Genomic DNA, 25,879 nt, shown 5'->3' with positions numbered 1-25,879 from the left:
ATTCATCTCATTCTTTTTTTGCCTCATATAATCACAAATCAAAATCACCAAAATAATTTCAGATGGGAAATGAGAGATTCAGTGTCCTTTGTAAAAGACAATTAATATTTTCTTATTTTTGAGTATCTTTTTAGCAAGATTGATATAGATCAGACATTGTGAGAAAGTTGACATATGTTAAACATAATGAGAAATTTGTCAGTGCAGTTTAAAAAAATGAATACAGTAAAACTCCAGGCAGTCTTAAATACTACATCTAAAAGGAAACCTGGTTAATAAATGCTTTGTATTTATTTTCTAAATATATAGATTATAAGTTTAAAAATTAAATTAAAAAGAAAATTGTATTTTCTTGCAGTGCTGATTCCCCTTTGCTGTGGATAAGGATAGACCCAGATATGTCAGTATTGAGGAAGGTAGAATTTGAGCAAGCTGATTTTATGTGGCAGTATCAGCTCCGCTATGAGAGAGATGTTGTTGCACAGCAGGAATCCATTTTGGCTTTGGAAAAATTCCCTACTCCAGCATCTCGGCTTGCACTCACTGATATATTAGAACAAGAGCAGTGTTTCTACAGAGTAAGAATGTCAGCTTGCTTCTGTCTTGCAAAGGTGAGATTATATATAGCATAAAGGAAATGACTATTATATATATTTTTTATATCTCTGAAAATGAATTAAAATTCACCTAGTCTTTAAATTTACTTGGTAGCTGATTCTTTGAAAGCTTTTGCCAAAATGCTTTTAAATTAATAGGACTGTTTTGAAAGAAACATGTTTTGATCTGAAAATAGATATGCAGAATAATTTTATAATTGTCAAAATGAAAAGTTAGATTTTAAAAATCAAAGAGAATTTTCACCATTTTGTTGAATTGCCAACCACATTTTTAAAGCGAAGAATATATTTGGTGAGCAATTCCTTGGTTTGAGTGATGTTTTACATTGTAGTACATGAAATCTCTGTGTGTGTGTGTGTGTCTGTGGGTGTGTGTATTTTGTTTTTTTAAATAAAGACAAGATCTCACAATGTTGCCCAGGCTGGTCTCGAACCCTTGAGCCTGAGTGATACTCCTGCCTCAGCCCCCAACACAGCTGGGATTACAGGCATGTGCCACCATGCTCCACTGTGCTTGATTGATTGATTAATCTTAATTATCCGACTGTAATAATTATTCACGTTGATTTGAGTTTATAAATTGGTATTAGTGATAAGTAACTTAGAATGGTAGACTATAATATTCTAGAAAAGTTAATTAAGAAAACCAAATATGTTTTTTAGATGCAAATTATCTGAAGGTAGAACAAATGAAAATCAGAAAAATGCAGACAAAACTTTGTCCAGAAATAATGTTTTCCAGGTATTTTTTAAAAACTTGATAATAGGTTCATTTTCCATTTAGTGACTCTTGCCTTCCTCACTGTTAAATCCATTTGTCCTATATTTCAACAAGTTAATAATGGTTTTGATTTATTTTTAATGATAATAAGTGAGTAGTTGAATTCCTATGTTCTCAGATATATGAGAAAGCAGTGATTTTCTTTGATAAAACCATCTGCAGAAGATATAATTTCATTGTTTCTATAAAGATCTTTGTGATCCCTGTATGCTAAAATCTTAGCAGGTCTATAAAATTGTAGAATATGTTGTTTAATCATAATTTCATTTTTTGGGGCATGATTTTTATATACCCTAAAAATATCAATAGCAAGACATAGGGTAAAGCAAGATATGCTTTTGTAAAGCATGCTTACAGCCTTAAATAGTAGCACTGTATTTGGCTTCTGGTTCAGTTAGGGTAGATTGAAAAACCTTATTTAAAATTCATGATGATGTTTCTGTCTCATAAGGTTAAAATACTAGAATTATATCTGTCTAAACGAATAAAGACAGACTATTCAAAATATAAGTCTTTTGCATACATATTTTTCTAAAACTTAATACTGCCATTTAGAAATTAACTTGTAGAAAATAATTATAAATACATGTAAGAATTTTTTCGGCCGAGTGCAGTGGCTCACGCCTGTAATCCTAACACTTTGGGAGTCTGAGGCAGGCGGATCACTTGAGGTCAATAGTTCAAGACCAACCTGGCCTACATGGTGAAACCCCATCTCTACCAAAAATACAAAAATTATCCAGGTGTGGTTGTCTGCACCTGTAGTTCCAGCTACTCAGGAGGCTAAGGCAGGAGAATCTCTGGAGCCCGGGAGGCAGAGGTTGCAGTGAGCCATGATCGCACCATAGCCTGAGCGATAGAACGAGACTCCATCTCCAAAAAAAAAAAGAGGAAAAATAATTTTTTTTTTTGGAGAGAGTCTGTCACGCAGGGTGGAGTGCGATGGTGCCATCTTGGCTCACTGCAACCTCCCCCTGCCCGTCCTGAGTCAAGCAGTTCTCCCACATCAGCCTCCCAAGTAGCTGGGATTACAGGCACCCACCATCATGCCCGGCTAATTTATTTTGTATTTTTGTATAGATGGGGTTTCACCATGTTGGCCAGGCTGGTCTTGAACTCCTGACCTCAGGTGATTCACCTGCCTCGGCTTCCCAAAGTGCTGGGATTACAGGTGTGAGCCACCATGCCTGGCTGGAAAAAGAACTTTTTTGCAGGGTGAGTTTGTACAATTTCTTGGAAATGGTGATAAAATGCTAAATTGTTATAAATTTCTGAGAAGTGAAGTTGTTGAAAACCCAATCCAGTTGTAGTATTGATAACTTTTAAGAAGCTGTTTTATTTTAAAGTATGTTTGCATTGGTAATGGAAATTACTTTGTTTTCTAATTATTTGCAGATTGCAAATTCAATGGTGAGCACATGGACAGGACCACCAGCCATGAAGTCACTCTTCACTAGGATGTTTTGTTGTAAAAGTTGTCCAAACATTGTGAAAACAAACAACTTTATGAGCTTTCAAAGCTATTTTCTACAGAAGGTACAGTTTACTTTCTAATTTTCTCATGGTTTTTATATATTTCAGTTTAAGTTGGAGACTGTTCAAATAATAGATGTGTTTACTTTCTTTGCCTCCATTCTTTTTTTTTTTTTTTTTTGAGACAGAGTCTCACTCTGTCACCCAGGCTGGAATGCAGTGGCGCAAGCTCCGCTCACTGCAAGCTCCGCCTCCCGGGTTCACGCCATTCTCCTGCCTCAGCCTCCCGAGTAGCTGGGACTACAGGCGCTCACCACCACGCCTGGCTAATTTTTTGTATTTTTAGTAGAGATGGGGTTTCACCGTGTTAGCCAGGATGGTTTCGATCTCCTGACCTTGTGATCCGCCCACCTCGGCCTCCCAAAGTGCTGGGATTACAGGTGTGAGCCACCGCGCCCGGCCTCTTTTTTTACTTTTAAACATTTTTCCAAACTTTGATTAAGTGATTATTGATTTTGTGATCTGTGTGCAAGTAACTCATTGGCCACATTAATATTAAAGTGTCCAGAAATGTTTAATTTGCCTTTTTGGTTGGTTACCTGGGGGATGGAGAAGTGAGTAAGCCCTTCGATTGGCAGTCCTAGAATGTGGACAGCACATCTGAGTCAGAGACAGCACAGCATAGAGCTCTAGTTTTAGTCCCAGTCCACTACTCACTAGCAGTTTGCACATGCATAAGTTTCTTAACCTTCTGCACCTCAGTTTAAAATTTATCTTTTTTGGAATTAAGATCAAGTATGTAAAGTGTTTTATACTACGCTTATATTAAGTTTTCTATAAGTGGAATTTTTAGAAAGTGGTGGTTAGAGTCATTGTTTTAGGAAAGGATATGGGAATGACAGGATGGTCAGCATTTGGGCTATTTGGATATCATACATAGAGTTTTTTTTTTTAGTAATTTCATAATAATGAAGGCAGAGATCAGATTAACTAGATTGAACTAGAAAGGAGGAGTGAAGCTGAAGTAGAGAGAACTAATGAAGCTTATTCTTTCAAGATTTTAGTCAAAGATATAAGAACGGATACTATGTTGAGGATGAAGCAAGGTTGAGAAAAGGACTTCTTGGGTTTGTTTTGTACAGGGGAAGAACAAACTTGAGGCATGTATGACACAGGGAAAAGAGCCAGTGAAGAGGCAGAGATGGAATAGTCAGGTGGGAGAAAGTAAATAGAGAAGGCTGAGCAAGTTCTGGAAGTGTTAGAGGGTGGGGCACATTAAGGAAGTAAATTTTAGAAAACAACATTCCTTTTTTTGAGGCAGGTGGAATGTAGATTAAAAACAAGTGAAAAGATAGATGTTGAGGGGAATGTTAGGCAAGTTGAAATTTATTTACGATGGAAAAGAAGTAGGTTGCACAGCAGCATTGGGGTGCCTTTTGAGAGTGGAAGCCAGAATGTATTTATAGTAAATCTAATCAGGACAGATTCAGGATGATCCAGGTTTTGGGAAAGGTAATAATGGTGTGATCAAAGAAGTCTGTGGCATCCTGTTATTTTGTTTTTAAGAACTGCTCTGTATTACCGTTTCACGAATTTATGGTATAGAAGCAAGTTAATTTCTGTGTCCACCTGATATATCTGTCTCATGATGCCACTGTGCTTTCATGTAGCTTAGGTCAGTGTTTCAAATTGGAGTTATGAACCATTAGTGAAGGGATCATGAAATCAGTGTAGTTTTTATTTCTATTTTTATTTTTTTTTAAATAAAACAGAATAGGTAGTATTCAATATAAGGCATTTGGGGTTCACTTTTAAATTTGTATACGTTGCATCTGAAGTGTGTGTGTGTGTGTGTGTGTGTGTGTGTGTCTTAGGTTGTGTTATAAAATGTATTTTTTCCTGTTAGCTACTGTCAAAAAAATTGGAAAGTCAATGCTTTTATACCAATTCACCTTTCTGATAATACTTCTAGTGGACAGGAGAGAGAGAGAGATTGGTGCCTAAATGAAACTTGAGTCTCAAAGGGCAGAAAAGGCATAAGACAGGTATTTCTATGGAAAAGCGCCTTTCCCTCAGTTGTTCCTATAGTACTAAAACTGACTGTTGTTGCTCTTGTTATCTCTGCTTCTTCAAGCAAGAAAATGAGCCGTTTTCCTTTCTCACCTCCATTTTAGAGGGTATAGTTATTTTGAGTAAGAAGAGGGGCTAGTCCATATCTCGCCATGTGCTAAAGACTGAGATGTCTATGCATCTGTAGTCCTGCCTAGCATTTAATTAGCTTTGTTTTACTGATAGAGTTAACCAGTGTGTGTAAGTCATGTTTCTACATTCTTAAAAATGTTGCCTGTGAAAATTTGGAAAGAGAAAAATTAGGCTGCATTTCAGATAATTTACCATTTTGTCCTTAGGTTGAGGATTGGGTGTTCCTGAGGATTAGGTGTTGGGACAATCAATTTGTTCTAAGACTGAAGGTTGGCTCCACCTACTTATATCGTTTATTCCTGAAAATGGTTGTGAGGAAATGAGGTTCCTACTCAATAGGCAACGAGCTGAAGGCACCTAGCACAGAAGGTAGTAGAGCTTAGGAGTTGAATAATGGTCCATCTAATGCTAAAATCTGTACCTTTTCCACTGTTTCACACAGAAGTAATTCTAAAATCTGTGCCTTTTCCACTGTATCACATAGAAGTGAATTTATATAATTTACATCACATATATTTCCTCCAGCAAATGAAGGCCAAGGCACATAGCCTACAGAGTGATGTGCAGTCATGGAACTCTTCCCTTAGTTTCCTGCCCAGCTCTTCTCTTATGTTAGAATGCTTTGAGATATGTTGTCAGTGGGAGGGGTTGGGGTGTGGAGGTGTTAGGCTCCATCCAGATATCTATGTCAGCCCAAGAGTAACCCTTTTCTATTTATAGTTCAATGAATTGTAGTAACAAAAAGTTAGGTTCTGTGCTTTTAAAAGTTCTTTTTTTTCTTTTGTAGACTATGCCAGTTGCAATGGCTTTATTAAGAGATGTTCATAATCTTTGTCCTAAAGAAGTCTTAACGTTTATTTTAGACTTAATCAAGTACAATGACAACAGGAAAAATAAGGTGAGGTACTTTTATTTTTAAATCTTCTACAACAGTTGTCTTAGATAATTTTCTTAATGAATATTACAGAACTACCCAATGGTATTTTGTTTCTAAATAAATATTTAGTCTATAAAAATCATCGTACTTGATGGCTGTCCACAGTCCTTGACATTTCTAGAGATAGAGGCATGTAAACACGATTTATTAGAATAACCAGTGGATAAAAAGCAAGATTAGTTTTTAAATGTTCTTCAAACCTCTTGTAGTGTGGAGAGAGTAGTACATCAGATTTGGGGTAGCCAGTTAAAACTTGATAAAACCTGACAGCACAATTTTATTTACATTGATTTATTTTTTGTTCACCTAATGATACCTAGAAAAGAGTTCTCGATTGGGATTAACTTGTTCCTTGATTCATTTGACCTTTTTCTTTTCTTTACCATTGTGTCTTTATTCATTTATTTAGCAAATAGCAATTGGATGTCCTGCTTCAAAAATTATTTTATCTTACTTGTTATCATTCCAACAATCAGCAAATGTTTTTAAGAGTATATGCTGTGCTAGAGAGTGTCCCCTGTTAGCTGGAATGAAAAGATGGTTGTTGTCTTAATGAACTTTATTTATTCATTAAAAAAACTGCTCTATATTAGTCTGATTTTACACCATCAAGGACACAACCTGATAGGGAAATCAGACAAGTAAGCAATCAGCAGTCACATGTGATAATTGATACAATGGAAATATATATGATTCCCTAGGGGAATGCAAAGTGTAGTCATCTCTCAATATCCATGGGGGATTGGTTCCAGGACCCCCTTTTTGTATACCAAAATCTATAAATGTTGAAGTTCTTTATATAAATGGTATATAATATTTGCATATAACCTATTCACATTCTCTCATATACTTTTAAATCATCTCTAGATTACTTATACTACCTAATACAATGTAAATGCCATATATATCATTGTTAATACTATACTGTTTAGAAAGAATGACAAGGAAAAAAGTCCATACATGTTCAGTACAGACACAACCTTCCTTTTTCTTCCCCAAATAAATTTTGATCTGAGGTTGGTGGAATTCACAGATGCAGAATCCATGGATATGGAACCCACATATATAGAGAGAGGGTCAGCTATAGTGTCTACTTTGAAGGATGTAGGGAGAGACTCAGGGAAGTTTTGTATAGAAGTAGTGACCCTCAAACTGAGTCATAAAGATGAGTAGGATTTTCCAAAAGTATATGTAGGACCAGTGTAGGAAGATTGTTCTAGACAGAAGGAACAGCACATACAAAGACACAAGTAAGTGTTAGGATAAATCAAATTGATGAAACTTTTTTTTGAGACAGAGTCTCACTCAGTCGCCCAGGCTGGAGTGCAGTGGCGCGATCTCGGCTCACTGCAAGCTCCATCTCCCTGCTTTACGCCATTCTCCTACCTCAGCCTCCCGAATAGCTGGGACTACAGGTACCCGCCACTACGCCCGGCTAATTTTTTTTTTTTTTGTATTTTTAGTAGAGACGGGGTTTCACTGTGGTAGCCAGGATGGTTTCGATCTCCTGACCTTGTGATCCACCCGTCTCGGCCTTCCAAAGTGCTGGGAGTACAGGCATGAGCCACCGTGCCCGGCCAAATTGATGAAACTTTTAATAAAACGTTACAACAGTAAGAAAAAAAAAAAAACAGCACAGGCATGTTTATTAAAAGATGACTTTTTAATGAAAATCAAGAAAACAACATTGCCTCTTTAGTTTAACATTCAAATAATTTAAGCGTAAAGACTCCTTTAAAAATTAACATTGTAAAAGAATACATTAATTCATTTTTTCTTGACATTGTTTAATACTGTTGACTTCATCTCTGATAGGCTCTATGATCATTGGTCTCTCCCAGAATAAGGCATATTAGGGACATAGGAGTCCAAGGTTATCTTTTAGTTGCCTTTGTTATGATAGTCCAACCTTTTTTAATGAGTAGTAAGCTCGTCTATGCATACCAATTTTAGGAAGCATGTGCTTTTTATTCTTTCATTATTGTTTTGCTCAAATGGCTCAGATTTTCATGTAATTTAATACTAAATTAGAATAATAAAACTAATAACTGGTAACTAAAACTAGTAACACTAAATTAACATAAGTCATCTAGTGTTTTATTTCACTCAATAGATAGGTGGCTAAGTAGTTCCCAGGGAAATTTTATCTGATGGATGGTATAACTGGCTATTTATTTTTCCCATTATTTCCCTTAAAAGTTGTTAATTTCAGGACCACGTTAAAGTTTTTTTCAGCAATCAACGTTTATTTTATTTTTTTTAATTTATTATTCTTTTTTGAGACGGAATCTCGCTCTGTCACCCAGACTGGAGTACGCTGGCGTGATCTCGGTGCACTGCAACCTCCACCTCCCAGGTTCAAGCGATTCTCCTGCCTCAGCCTCCCAAGTATCTGGGACTATAGGCACATACCCCCACGCCCAGCTAATTGTTGTACTTTTAGTAGAGACGAGGTTTCACCATGTTGGCCAGGCTGGTCTCAAACTCCTGACCTCAAGTGATTCGCCTGCCTCGGCCTCTCAAAGTGCTAGGATTACAGGCGTGAGCCACCATGCCCAGCTGTAGTCAACCTTTAAATTGTGTTGGCCTGCTTGTAGGAAGCCCTCAAATGTACCCAAAACACATAATTACTATTATTTTCTGAATTACTCTCTGATGCTTGATTTGGGGATTTGATTTTCAATTTTTTTTTTTTTTTTTGAGATGGAATCTTGCTTTGTTGCCAGGCTGGAGTGCAGTGGCACGATTCCAGCTCACTGCAACCTCTGCCTCCCGGGTTTAAGTGATTCTCCTGCCTCGGCCTCCTGAGTAGCTGAGATTACAGGCACGAGCTGCCACACCTGGCTAATTTTTGTATTTTTTTAGTAGAGACAGGGTTTCACCATGTTGGCCAGGATGGTCTCGTTCTCTTGACCTTGTGATCCGCCCTCCTTGGCCTCCCAAAGTGCTGGTATTACAGGTGTGAGCCACCACGCCTGGCCTCCAATTTTTTTTAATATTTAATAAAGTCCTTTTTTTGTCATGTTAGGCTTTGTTAGAGGTGTTTTGTTTGTTTTTACCATGTATGTTGCATTAAAATAGCTCTGAGGATCCTACTAAAATTGAAATTTTTTAATGAGCTATTTATTCATATGATGCTGGAGTTTCTTTCTAATAACACCAGGTTCAAATCTCATGGAACACTATAACTACAAGAAGCCAAATGTGTAATTTAGTTCAGCTATTTGCTTTGTAACAAGACTAAGAGCATATAAGGGGAAGTTATTATCTCTGCTGCTTTTAAAGAAATCCAAGATTGGGATTTTAGGACCAGTTTTACTAATCAGGTCAGTATGTGGTTTTGTAAAGAAATTTTCTCCATGTAAATCAGGGATGTCCAATCTTTTGGCTTCCCTGGTCCACATTGGAAGAGGGCTTATGTTGGGCCACACGTAAAATACACTAACACTAACAATAGCTGATGAGCTAAAAAAAAAAAAAATTGCAAAAAAAATCACAATATTTTAAGGAAGTTTATGAATTTGTTTATGAACATTCATAGCTGTTCTGGGCTGTGTTGAATAAGCTTGGTGTAGATAGTCTATGTGTGTAAATAGCCTATATGTCATAGTAAATATATAAAATACTGGAAAATAGTAGACACCTTTTAGTTATCTTTCTCTAAGTCAGACACTTAAAGTTCATTTATTTAATAGACATTAATACTAGGTTTTGATGATACTGTGATGAGTAACTTATGATCTTTCCAGGTGCTTAATCTGTAGTGAAAGAAACATGCAAAAGATCAATTTTTTTTTTTGAGATGGAGTCTCGCTCTGTCCCCCAGGCTAGGGTGCAGTGGCACCATCTTGGCTCACTGCAAGCTCCGCCTGCCAGGTTCACGCCATTCTTCTGCCTCAGCCTCCCGAGTAGCTGGGATTACAGGCACCCGCCACCACGCCCGGCTAATTTTTTGTATTTTTAGTAGAGACAGGGTTTCACCATGTTAGCCAGGATGGTCTCGATCTCCTGACCTCGTGATCCACCCGCCTTGGCCTCCCAAAGTGCTGGGATTACAGGCGTGAGCCATCGCGCCTGGCCAAGAAAAATATTTTTAATAAGACAATTATTATGACATTAGGTTAATTAACCTGCTAAGGAAGTGCTTGGAAGGATTAACCCAAACTAAGGATGGGGAAGCCAGAAAAGGCTTCCTGGGAAAGGTTGAATCTAGAGAGAGCTGTAAGTTGATGAGGTGAAAGAACAGGAGAGGAGGAATATGTGGTCAATTATAGAATCTATATATAGAGAGGGAGCTTATTGAATTTGAGAGGTTTCAAGATCATTATTTTAGAAGTTATTTTTATAACTTTTGGCATATTTCTTGAAAATGGATCCATCTTCCTCATATTTTTACTTACCTCGTAAGATGTGAGTATCTTAACTCCTACTATAAATCTAGTTTCTATTATTGTATAAATTATGTAAGTACAAAGAGGGATATAGATATAAATTTAACCCTCTGTAAGTCTAAGAAATCTGAGAGAGGATGGTGGGGAGTAAGAATGGGGAGAAAGGGTTGGGAAAATAATTGTAGCCTTGAAGAAATGAGGGATTGATTTAGAATTTAGAAAGTTATGGAAAGTATATCAACTTTAACTTGGAACTTATCAGCAAACTGAGCTCTTAAGACTTCTTTGTATTTTTTTTTACATAAATAGAAATGGTAGTGTATTATAAGAATAGCTTTAGCACAATGCTATTTGAAAAGAATAATCTACTTATTAGGTAATTGTGCTGTTTAATTTTGTAGCTAAATTTTGCTATTATTTCTTCTCCTATCTTTTTAAAAAAGGAAAATTTTAAAGAAAGGTAACCATAGGTTTTTTTTTTTTTTGAGAAAATCCAAGCTTGCTTTTTCAATAATGATGATGTTGATTCTGATGTTCACTTATTGAGTGCTTAGTACATTCTTGGTACCATAAGTGCTTTTCCTGTATTTTCTTATTTTAAGTAATATTATTATTGTTATTATTATTATTATTATTATTTGAGATGGAGTCTCTCTCTTGTTACCCAGACTGGAGTGCAGTGGCATGATCTCGGCTCACTGCAACCTCCACCTCCTGGGTTCAAGTGATTCTCCTGCCTCAGCCTCCTGAGTAATTGGGATTATAGGTGTCTGCCACCATGCCCAGCTAATTTTTGTATTTTTAGTAGAGACGGGGTTTCACCATGTTGGCCAGGCTGGTCTCGAACTCCTGACCTCAGGTGATCTGCCCACCTTGGCCTCCCAAAGTGCTGGGATTACAAGCGTGAGCCACCACACCCAGCCTTATTTTAATTAATATTATTATTTTATATTGTGTATCTTTTAAAAATTTATTTTAGATTCAAGGGGTGGGTAGGTCTGCGGGTTTGTTACATTGATATGTTACCTAACAGTTGGGTTTGGACTTCTAGTGTACCCATTACCCGAGTAGTAACCGTTGTACCCAATAGGTCATTTTTCAACCCTCGCTTCCCTCCTAGCCTCCGCTCTTTTGGAATTCCCAGTTTCTATTATTTCCTTCTTTATGTCCATGTGTTCCCATTGTTTAGTTTCCACTTACAAGTGAGAGGATATGGTATTTGTCTGTTTCTAAGTTATTTCACTTAGGATAATGGCTTCCAACTGCAGTCATGTTGCTGCACAAGACTATTTTGTTCTTTTTTGTGACTACATTTTCTTTGTTCAATCCAAAGTAGGTTGTTAATTTGAGATCTCTCTTTTTGATGTAGGCATGCAATGCAATAAACTTTACTCTTAGCATTGCTTTTGCTGTATCCAAGAGGTTTTGGTATGTTGTATCTCTATTTTCATTCTTTTTTTTATTTGTCTTGATTTTATTGCTTAGCCAAAAGTCATTCAGGATCAAGTTGTTCAGTTTCCATTTGCTCATGTAGTTTTGAGAGTTCCTCTTGATATTGATTTGTAATTTTATTCTACTGTGGTCTGAGAAGATATTTGATATTTTTGATTTTTTTGAATTTATTGAGATTTTGCATTTTAGCCAAGCATGTGGTCAATTTGGGGGAATGTTCCATGTTCAGATGAGAAAAACGTATATTCTGCAGTTGTGGGTAGAATGATCTGTAAATGTCTGTTAGGTCCATTTGGTCTAGATTCTAGTTTAAGTCCAGAGTTTCTTTGTTGACTTTCTGCCTCAATGACCTATCTAGTGTTTTCAGTGGGGTGTTGAAGTCCACCACTATTATTGCATTGCTGTCAATCTCTTCTTAGGTGTAGGTGTTGTTTTATGAATCTGGGTGCTCCAGTGTTGGGTGTGTATAAAATTAAATCTTGGTTTTGTTTTAAACTTCGTCAGTATATAATGCCTTTCATTTTGCTTCTTTCTTTCTTTACTATTGTCAGTTTAAAGTCTATTTTATCTGATGTAAGAATGGCTACTCCTGGCCGGGCACAGTGGCTTATTCCTGTAATCCCAGCACTTTTGGAGGTCGAGGAGGGCAGATTGCTTGAAGTCAGGAGTACAAGATCAGCCTGGCCAACATGGTGAAACCTCGTCTCTACTGAAAATACAAAAATTAGCCAGGTGTGGTCACACATGCTTGTAATCCCAGCTACTCAGGAGGCTGAGGCAGGAGAGTCACTTGAACCTAGGACGGGGAGGTTGCAGTGAGCCGAGGTTGCACCATAGCACTCCATCCTGGGCAACAGAGCGAGAACCTGTCTCAAAAAAGTAAAAAAGAATGGCTACTCCTGCTTGCTTTTATTTTTCATTTGCGTAGTATATCTTTTTCCATCCCTTTACTTTGAGTCTGTAGGTGTCTTTTGTCATTGAGGGGGTCTCTTCTAGGCAATAGATGGTAGTGTCTTGTTTTTTATCCAACATGCCATTCTATATCTTTTTTTTTAAGAGACGGAATCTTGCTCTGTCGCCCAGGCTGGAGTGCAGTGGCGTGATCTCAGCTCACTGCAACCTCCACCTCCCAGGTTCAAGCAGTTCTTCTGCCTCAGCCTCCTGTGTAGCTGGGACTACAGGTGCATGCCACCAGGCCCAGCTAATTTTTTGTATTTTAGTAGAGACAGGTTTTCACCATGTTGCCCAGGCTAGTCTCGAACTCCTGAGTTCAGGTAGTCCGCCCTCAGTCTCCCAAAGTGGTAGGATTACAGGCGTGAGCCACTGCACCCGGCCACTCTATATCTTTTAAGTGGAGCATTTATGCCATTTCTGTTCAAGGTTAATATTGAAATGTGAGGTTTTCTTTCTGTCATAGTGTTGTGGGTAGTTGCCTTGGGGCCTTAATTGTGTAATTATAGGATCTGTGAGCTTTCTGCTTGCATGTGCTTTTATGTTGGTGAGCGTCATCCTTTCATTTCTATATTTAGAACTCCTTTGAGCATTTATTATAGGTCTGGTCTAGTGGTGATGAATTCCCCTTGATTTGCTTGTCTGGGAAATACTTTATTTTTCCTTCATTTATGAAGCTTGGTTTGGCAGGATATAAAATTCTTGGCTGGCAATTTTTGTCTTTAAAGAGATGAAAAATAGACCCCCAATCTCTTCCTGCTTGTAAGGTTTCTGCTGAGAAGTCTGATGGGATTTCCTTTATAGGTGATTTGACACTTCTTTCTAGCTGCTTTTAAGATTTGTTCTTTTATGTTGACCTTGGGTGGTCTGGCCACTATATGCTTTTGTGAGGTTTGTCTTGTATCATTATCTCCCAGTTGTTATCTGGATTTCTTGTCTGGATATCTATCACTGTAATGAGATTGGGGAAAATTTCCTGAATTATTTCCTCAAATATGCTTTCTAAACTTCCTACTTTTTTTTTTCTGCCCCAGGAATGCCTATAAGTTACAGGTTTGGTCACTTTATGTATTCCATATTTCTTGAAGACTTTGTTCATTTAAAAAAAAAAAATTGGGGGCTGCGTGCAGTGGCTCACACCGGTAATCCCAGCACTTTGGGAGGCTGAGATGGGCGGATCATGAGGTCAGGAGATGGAGACCATCCTGTCTAACACGGTGATACCCCATCTCTACTAAAAATACAAAAAATTAGCCGGGCATGGTGGCACGTGCCTGTAGTCCCAGCTACTTGGGGGGCTGAGACAGGAGAATCGCTTGAACCCGGGAGGCGGAGGTTGTAGTGAGCCGAGATCGCGCCACTTCACTCCAGCCTGGGGACAAGAGCGAGACTCTGTCTAAAAAAAAAAAACAGTTCTGACTGGGTTAATTCAAAAGACCAGTCTTCAAGCTCTGAAATTCTTTCTTCTGCTTGGTCTAGTATGTTGTTAAAGCTTTCACCTGTGTTTTGAAGTGCTTTAAGTGAATTTTTCATTTCTGGAAGTTCTGTTTGTTGCTCTTTTAAAAATACATCTATCTGGTCTTTCATCTCCTGAATTGTTTTTCTGGTTTCTTTGTATTGCTTTTCAACTTTCTCTTGTGTCTCTTTGGGCTTCCTTTCAATCCATATTTTGAATTCTTCATCCATCATTTCAAAGTTTTCATTTAGGATGAAATGAAATCATTTAGGATGAAATGAAATCATTAGGATCCACTGATAAGAGAGCTTGTGTGTCACAGTATTCTCTTTCTTCGTGTTGCTGGAGTTGTGCTCATTCCTTCTCATCTGTAGCTGTTGTCACTTCTGATTTTTGAATTTACTTTCGTTTGGATGGGACTCTTCCTCTCCTCCCACCTTGAGGGTGCAACTATACAGTATATTGGGTAGGGTATTTTTTTGGCTGTACTTCTATAGCCCTGTGTATTTCTGTTATTAGGGTTTGTGTTGGGTAATGCAGTTCAGCCTACAGGCTAGTAGGTGGTGCTTCCAGGTAAGAGCCAGCTGTGGTAAAAGCAGATGGGTATGTACTTCATCTTTGTTTACTGTGTGGTACTCTTTTTTGTTTCAGCCCTGACGGGGGTGGCTGGTGGAGCTCCTAGTGAAATGCACTGAAGTCTCTGCAGGGGGGCTGCACTAGCTCCAAGTCTTAGACAGGCAGAAATGTGATCTCTTTCCCTGTCACACTCCTGTACTGGGGCTCATAACTCTCCATGCAGATGCACACTGTCGTCTGTCTCCAGGCCATAGTGTGATTGAGAACCGCAGAAGACACCTCTCCCCTGGCTCTCCACTGGAGTGGTTTCACGCTGGAACTCCTCACTCAGCCCAATACAGACAGCTCTGTGGCTCTCCTGTTCTCCAATGTGGTAATGCTGCTGATTGAAGCAGAGAGGGAGAGGGGCTCCATCTTTTGGCACATGCAGGTGGGTGTCAGCTGTGGTGCTGTCAGCTGGCTGGGTCAGCCTAAGCTCAGACCCGATGGACCTAATAGACATTTACAGATTATTCTACCCAACAACTGCAGAATATGTATTTCTCATCTGCACGTGGAACATTCCCCCAAATTGACCATATGCTTGGCCAGAAAGCAAGTCTCAATACATTCAAAAAAATTGAAAGCATATCAAGTATCTTCTCAGACCACAGTGGAATAAAATTAGAAATCAATACCAAGAGGAAAAAATAAGGAGTTTTTCAATAGGTAGAGGAAGGAGAATGGTGCCCTGGGGTTAAGAACACATTAACAAAAGTACAAGAGGCATGAAAATGCAGTGTGTAAAGGAAGAGAAAAGTTAATGATGCACCTTCGTGGTAAAGGGGTACAAAGCCGGAGGTAGTGGACTGGATGAGGCAAACCTCCAAGCCCAGAGCCTGTAAATGGCCTGCTCGATGGTGTATGGGAAGCCTCAGGCAGTAACAGCTGAGTTGGTGGCAGAATACGCAGGTGGTGGGAACCCCAAGGTTGATCACAGACCTGTCAGCATGGGCTCTCAGAAGGGCTCCAGCTGGCAGCTGAAACGGTTGGGTGGGAGCAGGGTGGCCGTGCTGCTGTTCTTTCGCTGAGGAAGGCGGACTCCCTCAGCTGGAGCAAGGGAGGCTGGCAGCTGTGGGATGCGTGGCCCGATTGCACTTCCCTTTTATAGGAGTGGAGGTGTATTTCACTGTTGGGGACATGCAAATGTGCTCAGCCTCCCCCTCTCTCCCTGGCCTCGAGGTGGCAGTGTGGCATCTGTGGTGGCCTGTGGTGACAAAAACTGCTGTGGCAGGAGCCAAAGGGCAGGTCCCTGGCTTCTTGGGGCTGGGCTCTCACTACACTGGGCCACAGCCAAAACACACATGCAGCGGCAGGGTGGCTGCACTGTGGACCCAGCGCTGAAGAAGCAGGGACCTGTTTAGCAAACAGTAGCTGAAGCAGACTTTCTTCACATTCTGCGGCCTGCCTGCTGCTCTGTACTGTGGCTGCCATATCTGTCTTTGGGTTGTGTGAAAATGCCGGGCCTGCCTGCTCCTTCCCTGGTGGGGCAGTAGCAGCTGGCACCTGACTGCTCAGGGGCCAAAGCCTGTGGGATTCCACGTAGACTCCAGCAGCGTCTCTACAGTCTCCGGGCAGCTCACTGTATTAGAATGGAAGCCTGAGGGGCCAAGAGGTGTCGGCTCCCTGCTGCTAGGATTGTAAAAGTTCTTAGTAGGAGTGTGGAACCCCAGGGATCTCTCACTCACTTATCCTTTCCCCACATCCGGGAGCTTCTTCCAGCTCCACACTTGCCCTGGTTCAGCGGGCTGCCGGGCTTTGCTCTCCTCTGCTTTCCATGATTCCCATCCCTTCTCTGATGAATTACAGCATGCCCTCTTAAGATGATAATAGTTGAATTGTTCATATTTACTTGTTACTTTGATTCCTGTCTGTGAGAGAGGCACCCACTAGCTACTTCTAATCAACCATCTTGAACCTCAGTGTTAATATATTAATCTATATTTTTATTTCATTTTAGATACTCTTCCTCCACAAAGTTATATCAATCACATTATAAGAATTGATGAGATTGGAAGGTAGTCCTGTTTATCCCCCTATAGTAAGTGGCTGTCAGTTCTGTGTCATATGAATTAAATTTGTGGAGGCTTACAGAATCAGAAGATATATGCAGGTGTGTGCACATATGTGTATGTGTGTAAATCAGAAAGCATGTGTAACACTTTTTTAAATGATTTTGAGAGCACTTCTTTACCCTATTTATATACTTTTCCAGAAGAGGTTACTATATACCTACATATATCATGTATCTTCCATCAGCAACTTTTTGTTGTTATTTTTTTGAGAGAGAGTCTTGCTCTCCTGCCCAGGCTGGAGTACAGCGGTGTGATCTCGGCCCACAGCAACCTCTGCCTCCTGGGTTCAAGCAATTCTCCTGCCTCAACTTCCCGAGTAGCTGGGATTACAGGCATCCACCACCACGCTCAGCTAATTTTTGTACCACACTCAGCTAATTTTTGTATGTTTAGTGGAGACAGGGTTTCACTGTTTTGGCCAGGCTTGTCTCAAACTCCTGACCTCAAGTAATCCACCCACCTCAGCCTCCCAAAGTGCTGGGATTACAGGTGTGAGCCACCATAAGTCGTCACTGGTAAGCAGAACTTCCATAGACTATCCAGCCTTATTCATGCTGTAGCTTTATGATGTAAAATATTCATACTCTTTCATGTATAACAGGTTTTCTCAATCATGGCACCTCTAATATTTTGGGTTGGATAATTCTTTGTTGTGGGGTTGTCCTGTACACAGCAGCATGTTTAGCAGTATCCCTGGCTTCTACACATTAAATGCTTGTAGCACCCCTTACCTCAGATATGATATCCAGAAATCTCTCTAGACATTGCCAGAAAGTCTGACGGGCAGAATTGTGTTGAGAACCACTGATGTGTGGGGATAATATTAAGAAATATAGAAATAGTTTATTACAATAGATTCCTAAATCGCTAAGTAGGTTAGCTGAGATAAAGTTGTAAAAATGAATCTATTTGTGAAGTTAAGTTGAATGTAATATCATAGTTGTAGTGTATATCACCAAGCATAAGACTTGATTCTTCCTTTCAGCAGCTGTGATACCTACATCGTCTTTTCTATTTCAGCATCCTAGTTCAGGCCTTTATTCTTCCCTGGACTCCTGAACAACGTGTGTCATCTTGAGCAAATTACTTAATCTCAGTGTCTTAGTTTCTTCATCTATTAAGAAAAAGCGTGTTAGTAATAGTACCTCTATCTCATAGGGTTTTTGTGGAGATTACACAAGGTAATATATGTAAGGCACTTAGAGGAATCCCGACAGTTATGTTACCTATCATTAGCAGTTGCAACATTATCATCATTCCTAGCTCAATATCCCAATACCTTTCCTCTTAAAATATTTTTATAATTAAACCAGAGTAATCTTTGTGATGGAGCTCACCTGAATTTCTTTCCTCCTTAAAAAAATTCCCTTCTTAAAAACCTTCAAAGACTGTCCAGTGCTTATAAGTAAGTTTATGCATGGCATTCAAAAACATTTTGAATGTTGGTGGTCCCAGTCCACCCCTCCAGCTTTGTACCCCTTTACCGTGAAGTTGCATCAGTAACTTTTCCTTTAACATACTCATTTTCATGCCTCTTGTACTTTTGTTAATGTTGTCTCCTTAACCCAAGGGCGCCTTTCTCCTTCCTCTACCTATTGAAAAACTCCTTATTTTTCTAAGATCAGCGTATCCTCCTGATAGGATGCATTGTTTCGTTTTGTTTTGTTTTCTTGACTCCTGGAACAATTTGATTACTTTTCCTGTCTTCTTACTCTTTTTTCTGTTTTGCTTGCAAATAAAATAGTTCTTGTCTTGAAGAAGTCATCTTATCTCTGTGTCTCCAGAACACTTGACAAGTACTAGATGCCTATATTTATATATTCATTTAATTGTGTCTCTGTGTCACAGTCACTTTCTCAATCATTATCTGGCTACTATTTAGGAAGTATTTAATTTATCTCCTTTAATCACAAAGCCCGCAGAACTTATTACATTGTATAATAGCAAAAACACAACAGTGGAGATAAATTAGATTTAAATTTCCTCTCAACCAGATATTTTATTTCCTTTGAGAACTGTTATACCTGACCTACTGTCTTCTGGATTTAAAATACGTATTTTTTTAATAAAAAATTAAAGACATTTTGGTAAGATTCTTTCCTTCCTAGTCTGCTGGTTTATTTTGGCCTTAATTTTTAGTGTTCCTTTTTTCCCCTACACCTGAATTTCCTTTACTTGAAGAAATTAGAATTTAGGATGGTGGCAAATCACATTATATTCAAATGGAAGAGGAAGATGTTTTATACATTATGTCTTTTTTTTGTGGAGTATTTATATAATTTAATTCCTTTATACTGCTTTCTACTTTGTATAGTGATTTTACTCATCTTAAATTCTTTGAAATGTGCCTATTCCTGTGGTTGAAGGTGTTTGTCAACCCTTGTTTGACAAAAGTAAGACACAGAAATTGAGAGTCTAAAATTACACAGGAAATGTATTCTGGGAATTGTGCTGTAAGGCCCTGCTACCCATTTGTGTGGTGATGTTTTTAGTATTACCATGTTACTTTACAGCATGCCATTATGCTTGTCATCATTTATGATTTTGTGTGGCGCACACTGGTATATTATTAAATTTTATACTTCATTATTGTTGTGGAACCACATAAGACTCACTGTGTTTTCATTTTGAAAAGAAGGCTAATCAGTTTTTATAGTTAGGTGCTGTAAATTCAGTAGTTTTATATGACTTAGTACTTCAGAATACTAAGGATAGCGTAAATGCAAATAATAACTACAATAGGTAACACTAATAATAAGTTCTTGTGTGTTCCATGCCTTATGCCAAAACATAGATGATCTAATATCCCCACCAGACCGCTGAAATAAATACTATATTTATGTATTTTTATTTTATTTTATTTTATTTTTTTTTTTGAGATGGAGTCTGGCTCTCTCACTCAGGCTGGAGTGCAGTGGCACAATCTCGGCTCACTGCAACCTCCACCTCCCAGATTCAAGCAGTTCTCCTGCTTCAGCCGCCCAAGTAACTGGGATTATAGGCGTGTGCCACCACACCCTGCTAATTTTTGTATTTTTAGTAGAGACAGGGTTTCACCATGTTGGTCAGGGTGGTCTCAAACTCCTGACCTCATGATCTGCCAGCCTTGGCTTCCCAAAGTGCTGAGATTACAGGTGTGAGCCACCACGCCCAGCCTATTATTATTTTTTGAAACAGTCTTGCTCTGTCACCCAGGCTGGAGTACGGTGGTGCAATCGTGGCTCACTTGAGATGGAGTCTTGCTCTGTCACCCAGGCTAAATAGAGTACAGTGGTGCAATTTCGGCTCACTGCAACCTCCGTCTCCTGGGTTCAAGTGAGTCTCATGCCTCAGCCTTCCGAGTAGCTGGGACTACAGGCACCTGCCACCACACCTGGCTAATTTTTGTATTTTTAGTAGATATGGGGTTTCACCATGTTGGCCAGGCTGGTCTCGAACTCCTGACCTTAAGTGTTCTGCCGGCCTTGGCCTCCCAAAGTGCTGGGATTACAGGCGTGAGCCACCACTCCCAGCCTTAAATACTATTATTGTCCCAGTTTTCATGTGAGAAGATTGAGGCTTATAAAAGTTAAGAGATTTACCCAAAGTCACATGATTGTTTTCTGTGGCTCCAGTAAACTGAAGCTATAGAAATTAAAATTTCAATCATTATAGTGGTCTGAAAGCAAAACTTTATAGTGAATACTTTTGGGGTATTTTTTCTTTGGTGTTGTTTGTTTGTATGCGCCTTACTTTTTTTCCTGCCCCGTATTTGAACATAAAAATGTTTAGGGACTCTGCATTATGTGTGTCAGTGTGAGCTTCTGCCTCCACAATAGAAGTCAATAGCGGGCAGGTAGTCTTCTTCCAGTCTCTTGGCAGTTTGTGTTATCACAAAATATTCTCAGCATGCTGATAGAATTCATTTGCTTGCTCCATGTTGAATTTCCCTGGCCACAGCATCTGATTTGCTGAGTATAAATCAAGCCACATCCAGGTCACCTTTCAATAAATTGCTTCTATGAGAATTGACTGCCATGTAGATTAGGATTTGTTTTTTTTTTTTAATGGCTTCCTTCTCTTTTCTGTTTCTCTGGCTAGAACTCCTACATTAACCCTCCAGTTTCTTTATGCTTTCCTCCTATTTTCTATCATTAGTTTTCTATCAGTAAACTAATGTATCGTTATAGTGAATCTCTTACTGTTTTCAGAGTGACCATATGCAAAGGGTGGAGTTGAATGTTTACCAGAGGACTTGCTTGTGTTTTGGGAAAATTTTTATTTTATCTAAAATGTAATTATACAAATTTCATTTTGTTAATTTTGATCAGAAGAGTTAATTTTGTTATCTTCACTTAATTTTTCTTTGGCCTAGTTTTCAGATAACTATTATCGTGCAGAAATGATTGATGCCCTGGCCAACTCTGTTACACCTGCAGTCAGTGTGAATAATGAAGTTAGAACTTTGGATAACTTAAATCCTGATGTGCGACTCATTCTTGAAGAAATCACCAGATTTTTGAATATGGAAAAACTTCTTCCGAGTTACAGGCATACCATCACTGTCAGGTATGATTAAATTCCTTACTTTAAAGTTATATGTTCTTATAAATGTAAAAGAAATTTATTTTTGTTATAGAAAATTGGGAAATATAGTAAAGTAAAATGAGAAAACTAAAATTCTGTATGATTCTACCACCCACAGATAAATTATTAGTATTTGGAGAATGTCCTTCTAAATTTTTTCTCTCTTTAACTACATAAATTTTTAATTACTTGAGATTATACTGTATATGTAGTTTTGTATTCTGTTTATATCATACTTTCTCATGTCATCACAAATTCTTCATAAGCATTGCTTTGATGTCTGCATATTCTTTTATTTCGTTGGATTTTATATAAACATTCTCTATTGTTAGCCTTTTTTTAAGATGACTTTTCACTTTTACCAGCTTTATATGGCTATCATGCAGTTCTGCCAATTTAAGAGTTTGCTAAAAGTTGATTCAAACATAAACAATTTTAACTTTCTATATAGTGAACAAACTATATTACTAAAACATTTGGAGAAAATATTTATATTTTATGCTAAATACTTCTTTTTCTTAAAACTATTCCTGTAACAAGTATAATGACACTTGAAACTTTGAGTTTTGAGATTTGTTTTCTTTTTTTTTTTTTTTTTTTTTTTTTGAGACCAAGTTTCGCTCTTGTTCCCCAGGCTGGAGTGCAGTGGCGCAATCTTGGCTCACCACAACCTCCACCTCCTGGGTTCCAGTGATTCTCCTGCCTCAGCCTCCCGAATAGCTGGGATTACAGGCATGCACCACCATGCCTGGCTATTTTTGTATTTTCAGTAGAGACGGGGTTTCACCATGTTAGTCAGGTAGGTCTCGAACTCCTGACCTCAGGTGATCCACCTGCCTTGGCCTCCCAAAGTGCTGGGATTATAGTTGTGAGCCACCACATCCGGCTGGAATTTGTTTTCTTTTAACAGAATTTAGATATTAATTTTGAATTTTTATCATTGCAAAAATTTATTACACTTATATGTCACTTAACAACAGGGATATGTTCTGAGAAATTAGTCTTTAGGCAATTTTGTTGTTTATGCAAATGTCATAGCATATATTTACACAAACTAGATGGTGTAGCCTGCTGTATACCTAGGCTTTATGGTATAGCCTGTTGCTCTGTTGCTCTTAGGCTATAAAGCTGTAAAGCATGTTACTATACTGAATACTGTGGGTAATTGATAACACAATGGTAAGTACTTATATATTTAAACATATCCAAACATATGAAAGGTATGGTAAAAATACGGTATAAAAGATAATAAATGTTACCCCTGTATAGGACACTTACCATAAGATAAATGGAGCTTGCAGGCCTGGAAGCTGCTGTGGGTTTATCAGTAAGTGAGTAGTGAGTGAATGTGAAGGTATAGGACATTATTATTGTACACTACAGTATACATAATAAACACTGTGGACTTAGACTACACTAAACATATTAAAAATATTTTTTCTTTAGTGATAAATTAATTTTAGCTTACTGGACCACCATGTATATGCAGTTCATCATTGACTAAGATGTCTTTTATATGGCATGTGACTCTATTACAAAATTGAAGGTGGATTAAAATCACATCAGTTTTTAAATTGATTGCCACAAAGGATTCTCTAATGCCTAGGAAACAAACTGATTCATAATACCTCAGTGAAAGTAGTTAACATACGTATTTTTTTTCCCTAGTTGTTTGAGAGCCATACGGGTACTTCAGAAGAACGGACATGTGCCAAGTGATCCAGCTCTTTTTAAATCTTATGCTGAATATGGCCACTTTGTGGACATTAGGATAGCAGCTTTGGAAGCAGTTGTTGATTATACTAAAGGTAATACTTTAGAAATACGTGCTCATATCATTTTAGAAAGAACTATTTACTTTTTAAAGCCAGTGTTAGTTGTTGGGGTTTTCGTAATATGTATAACACAGATATTTTAATTTTAAATTCTTGACTTAGTGATTTAGAAATCATCTTTGATAAATGTAGAATTCACATAAGAGTTAATAAATGAGGGAAAGGAATAAAATTATAGGTATCTTTAGCCTTTCCAAGAAGTCAGTTTTCATCCTGTAGCTTTAATTGGACGTTATTTTAGGAAATAGAAGATTTTTGAGAAATTTCTAAGAAGGATTCAAGAAAACATCTCACACCTGTATAAAAATTTGTGTCTGTGAAAGTAGAGGACTAGACATAAACACAAACTTCAGGAGGGGAATTAGGCAAGGCATCATGAATATAGAAAAAACATCAGGCCAAAAAATCGCTAAGGGAAGAATACACATATTTTTTTTAATTTAGGGGAGAAAGATACAGAGATGGAAATGTTAAAAAGTCGTGAAGAATAGAGCAGGTAGAAGACAAGCTGTAATCCAAGAAACAACAGAATACTCTGGGGGGGCGTAAGTGAAGCAGACCTACAGTAGTTTCTGATGAAATTTTAATTTTTAAGGCTAAGGGAAAATGTGTGAGTTTCTAGGACTATCAGAACCAGATTATTGTACAAGGCAAAAGAATAGTGTGGCCTCTGAATTCTTTAGAATATGTAGATTCAAAAGACAGTGAACAAATGGCTATGTCATTTTTAGGGAAAATTATGACCCAAGATTTTCTGCCTTGCCAAAGCTGTTGCTCATGTAGCCTTGGAGAATTAAAGCTGCATCTCTTATGTAACATTCTTAAAAACATAACTCCCAAAGATAATTTTCAGCTGACCTGGATGTGAGTCAAAATAATAACTCAAGACTGGTGAAAATGTGAAATGAAAGAACTAGTGATGAATAATTATGCCTGTCAAATACTTAAGCTTAAATATTTGTTAAACTGGTTGTAAAATGTAATGCATATTTCAAAAATAATTTTTAAAAAATATGAAAATAGAAGAAACATGGAAATATAATCTAAGTCTAAAATTCCAGATTCTAGCACTAAAATATGAGAGGAGTAAAAAACTTAAAGTATGCTAAACTTTTGTCTGACTGTGGAAGGAGAGGAAGGGCTGAGAGAAGTTCTTCAGTAGATACTGGTTCATTTTTAAGTAGGGGAAAGTATACTTACATCTTTGTAATTTTTGGTAAATTTCTGTAGAAATACTTGTTTACAGTCAGAAAATAAAGGGTAATAACAGCATAATGTGTATATTCTTATCTGTTGACCCAACTTCGAAAAGGACTGTCATTTGTGCTTCCTTTTTATTGAAGGTTAAAATATCCTTTCCTGTTAGAAATAATTATTTATAAAAACAGTGATTTTGTTGTTAAATGTATTTTTTGGCATGAAAGAAAATGTAATCCTATATCTGTCTCCATTTCTGTTTTGACAAGTTTTGAGATCCACCAAATATGTCATTGTTGCCAGTCTTCTTTCCCAAGATGTATGAATAGTTTTTAATGTCTCATAAATATGAGTAAGATTTTATAAGTTAGTACTACCTTAAATGAAATAGAATACTAATATTAGGATTTTCAAAAGAATGCTAAACTTTAATAGATGTAATTTAATTGTGACACTTCACTTTTGTCCGTGTCTAAATGTGAACTATGAATATAATTTAATTGTGACACTTCGCTTTTGTCCATGTCTAAATGTGAACTATGACTTCAGACTTCATGTTTTGTTAAACTATGAATTTAAATACTGGTACTCAAGTTAGAAAATGGAAGAAATGAAAAGTATTGCAAATAAAATTCTGAAGACACAGCTTTTCAAATTATGAAAGCAAAACTTGTTTGAAAAGGTGAATGGAAATAGCTAGTCATTTTATGTCAACTATATTCATAGCACTATTTTTGTAACTGCCTTTTATATTATGCTTGAAAAGTAAAACTGTTCTTTAGTCTTAAATGGAAGAAGCCACTTGGGCAAAAACAGTGGACTATACTGTATAATATAGTTGAGATACCATTGAGTGTCAAACCTCTCCATCATTTAAGCATCTAGGAAGACAATTGTATTTAAACAGATTTTGTCCAGTTAATCATCTGTAATTTAGGGTTCTTAATTACAACTTGCTTTATGTTATGCTTGCCATTGGTTTGAACTTTAGTAAAAAAATACATTATTGATGCAACTTTATGTCTTGGCTCTAATATATAGCTTGATACTTATAAAAGTTACAAAGTGGCCATTGCATAAAAATATAAGAGCTTACCTATAACCTTCAACTCTGATTGAAAACTCAGCTAAGGCAGAGTCCTAAATATTAAATGTAAACTCCCTGCTTGTCACTCATTATTCATTATTTAATTTGTTATAATTAACAACAAATATATTTTCTTTTATTTTCAGTGGACAGAAGTTATGAAGAACTGCAATGGCTACTTAATATGATTCAGAATGACCCTGTACCCTATGTAAGGTTAGTTTATGTGCTATGATGCTATGAT

At 37.7% G+C, this 25,879-nt stretch overlaps 1 protein-coding gene across 6 annotated transcripts in view; it reads left to right on the top strand.

The window, feature by feature from the left end:
• Positions 1-25,879, top strand: part of TAF2 (TATA-box binding protein associated factor 2) — a 102,408-nt gene that overhangs the window by 49,270 nt on the left and 27,259 nt on the right. For 4 of the 6 annotated variants that reach the window (XM_055116887.2, XM_055116886.2, XM_034966536.2 and 1 more), the window contains 6 exons: positions 359-611; positions 2,794-2,934; positions 5,861-5,971; positions 21,305-21,498; positions 23,185-23,324; positions 25,782-25,851. In XM_055116887.2, coding sequence (XP_054972862.1) covers positions 359-611; positions 2,794-2,934; positions 5,861-5,971; positions 21,305-21,498; positions 23,185-23,324; positions 25,782-25,851 — 909 coding nt within the window. The remainder of the gene's footprint in view (positions 1-358; positions 612-2,793; positions 2,935-5,860; positions 5,972-21,304; positions 21,499-23,184; positions 23,325-25,781; positions 25,852-25,879) is intronic. The other 2 variants (XM_063606474.1, XM_063606473.1) reach the window with 1 other exon arrangement.

This window comes from Pan paniscus, chromosome 7 (genome assembly GCF_029289425.2).
Source record: "Pan paniscus chromosome 7, NHGRI_mPanPan1-v2.0_pri, whole genome shotgun sequence".
NCBI lineage: Eukaryota > Metazoa > Chordata > Mammalia > Primates > Hominidae > Pan > Pan paniscus.
This window is presented reverse-complemented; position numbering and strand designations above follow the sequence as displayed.